Source organism: Arachis duranensis, chromosome 10, assembly GCF_000817695.3.
Source record: "Arachis duranensis cultivar V14167 chromosome 10, aradu.V14167.gnm2.J7QH, whole genome shotgun sequence".
NCBI classification, from domain to species: Eukaryota; Viridiplantae; Streptophyta; class Magnoliopsida; order Fabales; family Fabaceae; genus Arachis; species Arachis duranensis.
The window spans coordinates 95,495,339-95,504,698 of NC_029781.3; the positions used below are offsets into that span (position 1 = coordinate 95,495,339).

General features: G+C 32.8%; 1 protein-coding gene across 3 annotated transcripts; it reads left to right on the top strand.

Annotated features, from left to right (window-relative positions):
* Positions 1 to 2,107: 2,107 nt before the first annotated feature.
* LOC107471087 (uncharacterized) lies at positions 2,108 to 8,356 on the top strand. 3 transcript variants are annotated; one of them, XM_052255175.1, is made up of 9 exons: positions 2,108 to 2,379; positions 3,692 to 3,900; positions 4,756 to 4,932; positions 5,670 to 5,762; positions 5,959 to 6,141; positions 6,239 to 6,341; positions 6,468 to 6,650; positions 6,927 to 7,528; positions 7,615 to 8,356. In XM_052255175.1, the coding sequence occupies exons 2-9, from the start codon at positions 3,694 to 3,696 to the stop codon at positions 8,074 to 8,076; spliced, it is 2,010 nt and encodes a 669-aa protein (XP_052111135.1). In that variant the 5' UTR covers positions 2,108 to 2,379; positions 3,692 to 3,693; the 3' UTR covers positions 8,077 to 8,356. The 3 variants fall into 3 exon arrangements, with proteins under 3 accessions (XP_052111135.1, XP_015946021.1, XP_052111134.1); XM_016090535.3 differs by having other exon boundaries at positions 3,654 to 3,900; positions 7,615 to 8,355; XM_052255174.1 differs by lacking the exon at positions 2,108 to 2,379 and adding an exon at positions 3,188 to 3,519 and having other exon boundaries at positions 3,654 to 3,900.
* Positions 8,357 to 9,360: the final 1,004 nt, after the last annotated feature.

Consider the following 9,360-nt stretch of genomic DNA (forward strand, 5'->3'; position numbering starts at 1 on the left):
AGTGTTTTATCTTTTAATTTAATATTTATTAGTGTTTTTATGTATTAAAATATATTTTGTTAATTTTTATATGTTAGTTTAATTTAGTAAGTAAATATTAACTTTATTATAAAATAAATTAATAAGATATATTTAAATATTTAAAGTAAAATAATAGAATAATATAAAAAATTATTTTAATTGATGTCTCTTTTTAGTAATTTTTTATATAAAAGTAATTTTGAGTAGTATAATCCAAACAATATTTATTTTACTATAATCCATTTTGATATAAAGATTGTTAAACATAAATCACGTTAATACAAATTTACTTTTCATCAAAATCAAGTTTACAAAATTAATTTTATGCAAATCTCATTTACAAACTGTAATCCAAACACACACTTAAGCGATAGCTCATTGGTCTTTTGTATTTTTATTGATGCATTGTTATTTGGAAAAAAAATCGTATATTTAGTTTTATAATCAAACTTTTTAAGTAATTAATTAAATTTTATAAAAATATAATAAACTTACATTTACAACTAAAAATAAAATGTATATAAAAATATAAAAATAAAGTGATTACATATTTAATNAATAATAATAATAATAATAATAAATTTTAACAACCAATTTAATTCATGGAAATTTTTTTAATCACAAATGTTGGAAGGTGTTGATACCTTGTCCTAATTTATAAAGTCAAATTCAATAAAAACAAAAGGTTCATTTTAAAAGATGGTTTCTACTGGATACCTACTTCTTTGAGAGATTGGACACGACTAAAGGGATCGGCTTATATTTATCTAAATAAGTAATTATATTTCCAAATTTTTCTTACTATCTTTATCTCTTCTAAAAGATAAGAACTGAACAAACTCCCAAAATATAAGATAAGATAAAAGTACTGCCACTACTAGGAAAATCATCAAACTTTACTATAAATACACTGACATCTGCAGTATAACTCATGTTCTAATATACTGAAAATCTGCTTAAAGTCCTTGTTAATTTAAGCATCGGAGTCTTTCACCCCTACTTCTTCATAGGAACTCGGACAGGCGGGGCAAAGAATTCGATGGTTTCAGAACGTTTGGACCATTAAATAGTCCCATAACAAAACATATTTTTTAAGTTTTTAAATAACTACTAAATAGTCGGTTTCTAATTTTAATTACAAATTAACCCCATATATTTTATTTAATCATAAAAACTATTTTTTATTTTATAAATTATTATTTTATTATTTATCTATTATGTTTATTAATAATAAAAAACAAAAACAATAACGAAACATAATAACTTTTTTGGCAATCCAATCGATTAAAAGTTTATCTTTGATCCATTACATATGTCGAGGATTTTGAAATCGTGTTTCTTAGAAAATCAATCGATTAGATTAACAAAACAATCGAATTTCAGGTTTTCCACAACTCAATCGATTTATAAACCATTAGTCACGGCCCGATTCAAAATTTATAAAAACGATTGAGTTATGGGAAACCTGAAATTCAATAAATTGTTTTGTTAATCCAATCGATTGATTTTTTAAGAAAGACAATTTCAAAATCCTCCAATGATGTAATGGATCAAAGATAAACTTTTAATCGATTGGCATTGCCAAAAAGTTATTACGATTAATGGAAGATCTAATTCATTATTGTTTTATTTTTTTATTATTAATAAATATAATAGATGAATAATAAAATAATAATTTATAAAATAAAAAATAATTTTTATAATTAAATAAAATATACGAGGTTAATTTGTAACTAAAATTAGAAACAGACTATTCAGCCGTTAATAAAAATTTAAAAAACATGTTTTGGTATGGACCATTTAACGGTACAAACATTTTGTGACTATTGAATTCAGTGCCTACAGGCGATATTTTGATATCAACAAGTCGAAGAAGCCTAAATTTCATGTTACATTTCAAAAAATAAAGAGTTATTTTCATGTGAAATTAATAATTTAAAATTGTTCATTTATTTTAATGTGAAGTTAATAATTTAAAATTGTTAATTCTCTTAGCAAAACCTAAAATATAAAAACAAGAAAATCATAGAAAAATAAATAAATTAATTAATAAATAAGATACATAAAAGAAAGAAGAAGAGGCAAAGTGAATGGCCAATTGCCGTAAATGCCTCTCATCAGAAACAAAGCGCAGCAAGACACGGAGGAGAACGGTGAGGCGACGGGTAGAACGCCGGCGGCGCGACGCAAGCAGAGGAAGGCCGCTACCGCGGCGGCGCTGGCATGACCCCAAGCGGCAACGACAGCGACGCGAATCCAAGGCAGCGGCGGCGCCAGCGAACCGCGGTGGTACTGGTGCGACGACGGAGAGGAGAAGCAGCGGTGGTGGACGCTGGTTCCGGTGGTGATTTGTGGCAGGTACTCCTCCTCCTCCTCCCTTTCTTGCCATTTTGCTCCATGTGTTCATGTTTGTGTAACTGTTGCGAAAATGAATTATATGATATGAATTTATCACCAATGTTTTTACTGCAAGATTTTGTTTGAAAATTATGGATGAGGATCACATCTTTCAATTATTTAGGACATTTTTTATTTAATTGATTTTTATCCTTGTTCCATTTTTTACTTTTGAAGTCTTCCTTTTCGTTAAATTTCTTTAGGGTTAAGTATACTTTTTTATCCTTGAACTTTGGCAAAAAGTTTTAAATATACTCCTAAATTTTATTTTGTTTCAATTCTATTTCAAAAGTTTTCGATTTATATCAAATATATCCCTGGCGGCTAAGTTTTCAAAAAATTTAAGATTAATTCAACAACAATTTCATAAGAATAACCCTCAACATAAGCAAGTCAAACATAATTTTCATACATTATTATTATTAGATTGATCTTAAATCTTTTGAAAATTTAGCTGTCAGGGTATATTTGATGCAAATAAAAGATTTTTGGGACAAAATTGAAAGTTTGAAACAAAAATAAAACATAGAGGTATTTTTGAAATTTTTGACAAATTTTAGTGACAAAAAATATACTTTACCCATTTCTTTAACAGATAACAATGAAATTAATAAAGTTAAATGCTTTGGGCGTTACAATATGATGGTAAACTGTGATATAAAAGCTTGTGCTTTCCGAAAACTTCATCTCATTGTTGACTTTTCTCATGATAATTGTTTTTCCATATTTGTCATTGCTCTATTTGTCATTTTTTTCTCTTTCCATTTTGTCTTTGAGCAAGCATTTGGGTTGGTGAAGAGTGATGGATAGTTTGGCCATAAAATTTCAGATCATTCCCTTTTAGGATAGAAGTGTTTGGACTCTTGAGACCAAATCTTAGAAGAATTGTTCTTATCTGGGGATAATTCTTAAGATAATTTATCTACTTAAAAGACAGAGAGACACAGGAGACATGTCTTGGGGATGATTTTCAGACCAATTTTTGTACCTCCGAAAAGAAAGAATGCCGGTGATGCGTCTCTACAGTCTCACTGGTTTTTCGATTGCAGGATAGGAACTAAGTGCTACATATCTGTCATCTTAGCATTGGTCAAAACGAATGTATATTGGCTAATTTATTTCTGTTTTCGTAACTTTTCTTATGAAAGATCTTCAATTTCGGGTACTGTTTTGCTGTTTTATGGGTAGTGATTGTATTCAATACTGATATTTTGTGTTTTTCTGGTTTTGTCTAGGTTTCATTAGAAAGATATCTGAGTTCTGGTATATGCAGCTATGATGGAAGATATACAAGAAAATTTGTTTCCTTCATCCTTGCCTAATGAACAACCGCTATCAATTGATGAGGAACTGTGGCTGATGGCTGAAGAAAGGGCCCAAGAGATACTGTGTATAATCCAACCAAATGTAATTTCTGAGGTGAATAGAAAGGAGATTATTGGATATGTCCAGAGGCTGATTACTGGTTACTACGGAGCAGAGGTTAGAATATTTTGAATTTTTTTTACCGAATTTATATATTTGTGATTTTTATTGGTGTAGTACCTTTGGCCATTTCTTTTAATTTATTGCTTTATATCCTCATAGTTAGTTGGGTCTCTTTTTTAGTGCTTGCTGCTCTAAGTGATTCGTATGCGTCAGATCTATTTTGTTTGTCCTATGAATGTTCTTTGATCTCTGTTCTGTTTAGGGATGTTCGGTTATCCTATCTTTTCCTTTTAAGAACAGTTACTTTCTATTATGATTGTTTTCTACATCTAGAAGTCATTGTACATTTTTTTAATTGATAATTATTATTAGGCTACGGCAACCTTCTTTTTCTTTTTGCCCTTGTATGCTGCTATCTTACTTTAGATCACTAGATTGACTTCTCTCCCGTTAGTTTTCGATATCTAAAATAGCCTTTAAAACCATGGAAGATAAAGTTGTAGTTTGCAAGTCTGATGATCAATATGAACCCACTTCTCTTCAACTTTCCATGCTATTTTTGTTCAGTTCCCCTTAAACAGTACACTTCCTCATTAAAAGAAATTTACCATTTCGCAGCACCCCTGAACATATTTTTCCCTATCAGCCTAAACTTTGCATGTGGATCCTAAGATTATTTGTTGACTTGGGGATTAGAGTCATTGGACCCAATTTCTTAAAAGATTTCCCTTTAATTCCAAATATAGATGATTTTTTTAACCTACTTTTTGGTTCTGGTTGACTTGTCATTACTTTTAATTTAAAAGCTTCAAAGCTTTTAGGTATTAAGTTGATTTCATCATGATTATAAATTATACAGTTATTATAGCAGTGACGATATGAATGTTTTACCCCTTTTATGGGCTACAGGTCTTCACATTTGGTTCAGTCCCACTAAAAACCTATCTTCCGGATGGGGATATTGACTTGACAGCTCTCGGTCATGAAAATGCTGAGGAGGATTTGGCCCAAACAGTATTCAGTATACTTGAAAGCAGTGACAACACTGAATTCCAAGTGAAAGACGTACAGCATATACGTGCACAGGTTTAGAGCAAGTTTTCTGATTCTTTTCTGGTTCATTTTGTATGTATTGATATTGCTTTAACCATACAAGGTCTCTATTTTCTGTGGCTTGCTTGTGAGGTTCAATTATCGAGGCCTTCATTATCTTCCCACGTCAGTCTCTACTGTCTACTAATTAACTGTGTTCATGGAATAAGCTTAATAAGATTTTAAGCATTCCTTTTATAGATGGATGCTATATGTGAGGCTTGGTTCTATTTGTCTGAAGAGGGAATGGTAAACTACCCTTTGTTTCTTGCTTTTGCTAAATATAAATGCATTGACACATGAGGAAACTGATAATAACTTTGTACCTTTGCCTTAGAGAGAGCAAGAGATGCAGGGTTTAACTTAGAGGTGCCTTTGCCTGTTAGATAGATGCTAGAATACCTGTACTGTTTCTTACAGTTTCATAGGTAATCCATTATTTCTGGAGTGTTACATCATGTTGGTAAGGAGTATCTGCACTGTCAGTTTTCTGTCTCTCTTAAGATATTAAAAACTAAAATTCTCCATGTTAGATGTGATCTCGTTTCATGAGTCTTTTACCTAATGCCTTATGCTTTTAGGATAGTTGGTCCTCAATATGGTATCAAAACCTCTTTTGACCTAGTTGGTTCTGTTCTTCATTTTTCTAAAGTTGAAATTTGCACAAGAAAATGAGGGTGCGCTTGTACAATTCCCCTACTTCATTTTGATGTTTGGATGATGGACTGCAGGTCCAGGTTGTAAAATGCACAGTAAAAGATATTGCGGTTGATATCTCGTTCAATCAGATGGCTGGACTCTATGCTCTGCGCTTTTTGGAGCAGGTAAAGTCTAATTTAAGCCAAGTCACGACTATTCATATTGTTTGATGTCTTCATAATATGGTCTATATGATAGTTTCATGGTTGCGCGTGACTGTAAATTTTTACAGTTATGTAAAAGCTGATCATTAAGGGAGAACTTATCAATGGCTTATCTTTCTAGTGAATATGAAATTTTATGCCGTACCGTAAATCTCAGGTTGACCAACTTGTTGGGAAAAACCATCTTTTCAAACGAAGTATTATCTTAATCAAAGCTTGGTGCTATTATGAGAGCCGAATTCTTGGTGCACACCATGGCCTGTTATCAACATATGCATTGGAAACACTAGTTTTGTACATTATCAATCGTTATCATTCATCAGTGCGTGGTCCTCTAGAGGTATGAATCAATCTTGCATCAGTTTTGATTTGGTCCTTTCACCACTTCGATTTGCATAAACGTGAAGAATAAACCGACTGACTGCTACTGCAAGCAGGTGCTGTACAGATTTTTGGACTACTACAGTGCATTTGATTGGGAAAGTTATTACGTCAGTGTAGATGGTCCTAAGGCCTTATCTTCACTTCCAGAAATTAATGGTAAGTCATAAGTGTTATTGAAGCACATTATCAATTGGATTTATGTATGACTTGATGGGATTATTTATTCTTAATCTTCAGTACTTGATAATCCCAATTATGGGATTTTAATTGGGATTTTTACAGAGACACCAGACTGTGAGCGGGGTGGTTTTTTGCTCAATAAAGAGTTTCTGAGAAAGTACAGAGATATGTGCTCTATATCAGCAAGAACATACGAGACTACAACCCATGAATTTCCCACCAAGCATATGAATATTTTGGATCCTCTAAGAAATGACAACAACCTAGGCCGTAGCGTCAGCCGAGGTAATATGGGCCACTAAAGCATCAAGTAATTACAAGGCATACTTTTGCTTGCATTTATTACTTGTGGGCTGATTTCATCCTGCATGATATTTTATGGTCTTGGCATCAACACTCGCTCAAACAACTTTATAGATGTTCACATTTATTGGTGACATAAATTTTTATATATGATGCCTAAATAATTATACTAAATTTCATGAAGGTCTACATATTTAACTATTACTCTTTCAAATTGCTTACTTCTTTTCGCATAGTCGTCAACCTTATTACCTGCAGGAAACTTGCATCGAATTAGATTTGCTCTATCCTTCGGTGCCCGAAAACTTAAGGAGATCCTTACACTACCAGGAGAAAAGATGGGTGCAGCACTAGAGGGGTTTTTCATGAACACTTTGGACAGAAATGGGAAAGGACAAAGGCCAGATATAGAAGTTCCTGTTCCTGCATTTGGTACTGGAAGATCTGAAGAATCTGTCCTCCTTGGAGATTGTGAAAGTTACTATGGTGCTCTACGCTATGTTCAGTTGCATCGTAAGCATGCCATGCCATTTGCTGCATATCCAAGCACACGATTATCAGCTGCTCAGGCTGACATCCATGCGGTATTGACGCAGCAAAACTGGAACGTGTCTTATAAAAGGAGTAGTAACGTATATGTACCAATACACACCGATGTATATGTCCCGAGAAGCACAGATGTCTATGCCCCAATTCAAAATGATGTATATGTCCCTACAAAGATTGATGTATATGCCCCAGCACAGACCGATGTATATGGCTCAACACAGACATTCTATTGTCCGAAAGCTTCACAAGCTAGTTACAGCTTTGAAGAAACAGGAAAATCACGAGGAACTGGCACATACATACCTGACGTGGTATATACTGTCGTGTCAAACTTTTCTGTATCTGTTTACATTATGATAACTGACTATGTCGTCTCCAACATGGTTGAATAATGCAGGCTCATAACCCCCAATGGGATACGCGCATAAAGGGGAACAAATCAAGGAGATATCGTCCTGCGAAGCATAGTGTATCAACCAAATCACCTCAGAAAAAGCAACCATCTGAGGAGGTTCATTCCGACGAGACACCTGATGCAAATGGCAATTCAAGGTCATTTGAGCTTGCAAATGAAGAATTCCCAGTTCTTGCAAACATTTGCCAGGAAAGCATGTCAGAAGCCCAGGAGCCTGTCTCTTTCAATATCTCTGAGCAGGCCAGGAGTTCTTCCTCATCCGAACTCATTCTGGAGTTTGGAACTTACAGGAATTCAGAGGCACCTAAAGAATCAAGCATGCCAACAAAGGGTAAGAAAGAAAATTCTGATGTTCCATCATCTGAGGGAAGGTCGGCTGGTTGTTCCGGGGTGGCAGTACAGAGTAGAAAAGAATATATTGAGAATGATAAGAAGAGAGATTGACAGTATCTAACTTAGAGACAAGATATATTTTGTAGAATACACAGGATAACATCAGTTGAGTTTATATTGCACAGCTTTGTTACTGCAACTCTGATAATACCAAATTTAAGGTGATAGTCAATTTCTCCATTTCTTTTTAGAATTGTTTCTTTCTCCTATTGATAGTTCGGGCCTCAAAGCCTAAGCCATTGGTATGTTGGTAATCTTGGAAATCATTATGTTGACCCAACAAATAACTCAAAACAATTACCATTTTATATATTTATATTAGAGAAATATTTGACGCTTTTAGTGAAACCATACTTGACATGAGACAGTTACACTTGTGAACTGTGAATGTTCTAATTCCATTGAAATTTGAAGTAAATAATATCAAAACACTATGCAAGTCTGTAACAAAATAAAAGTACATTAAAGTCAAGTCTCAGAAAAAAAAAAGGGAAGAGAAAAATAAGGTTGATCATCACCTAACCTCATTGGCTTTCCTTTTGGTTGAGGAATGTGGACAAAGTTTTGCATCCTCCCCTTTTAGCCTTTTACCAACCACCATCCATCAAGGCATAGTATCACCGCTTACAAGTTTCAACACGCTATAAAATATTCCAATTTCAATCAATTTGAAGAAAATTACATATAACAAGTTTTTTCGTCTGAAAATTTGAATGTCATGAAAGATTGAGCCTATATATAAGTGATTCACGTTTGGCAATGAGATGAGTTTTATTTAAAATAAAATAATTAAATGTTCTTATTCAGAAGGAAACATGAAATCTGAGTTAGATACAATTACTCCAAATGTTTTGAATGCTATATTTTCGTTTACCGCCTCACCAGTTGACTCTTATAAAAGGTTGTACCGGTTATGTTACTACGAAGTATTGATTAATCAAATGGGTTATGCAATGGAACAGGTACACAAGTTGGGTAATCATGTTATTGAGTACATTATATTAACTAGTAAAAAACAGGTGAATAGGTTCTAATACTATGCATGAACATGATGTCCAATAACCAAACTATTCCATTTAGGTTTTAAAAGAGAATTTTCATTAATTGTCTCATTTTTTTATGACTATTAACAAATTTTAGGGTCAAAATTTAATAATTATTAGTTTATATTTGTCTAATTCTATTTTTACCTTGCTCTTTCAAGGATAACATCAAAATCTGCGTTAAGAGTATTAATTGAGAATAATTCTTTCAGGTTTAAAAGTACAACCATCAACATGGTTTATAGAAAAGTTCTTTAAAATGTTTGTTGACTGTGTAAGATTTTAAATTCTA

What these genes read in the sequence shown, in the direction of transcription:
- LOC107471087 (XM_052255175.1), top strand. Translation starts at nt 3,694, where the DNA reads ATGATGGAAGATATACAAGAAAATTTGTTTCCTTCATCCTTGCCTAAT. An exon ending in CTGGTTACTACGGAGCAGAG is followed by an intron (nt 3,901 to 4,755) that starts GTTAGAATATTT and finishes TATGGGCTACAG; the next exon opens with GTCTTCACATTTGGTTCAGT. An exon ending in CTCTGCGCTTTTTGGAGCAG is followed by an intron (nt 5,763 to 5,958) that starts GTAAAGTCTAAT and finishes CGTAAATCTCAG; the next exon opens with GTTGACCAACTTGTTGGGAA.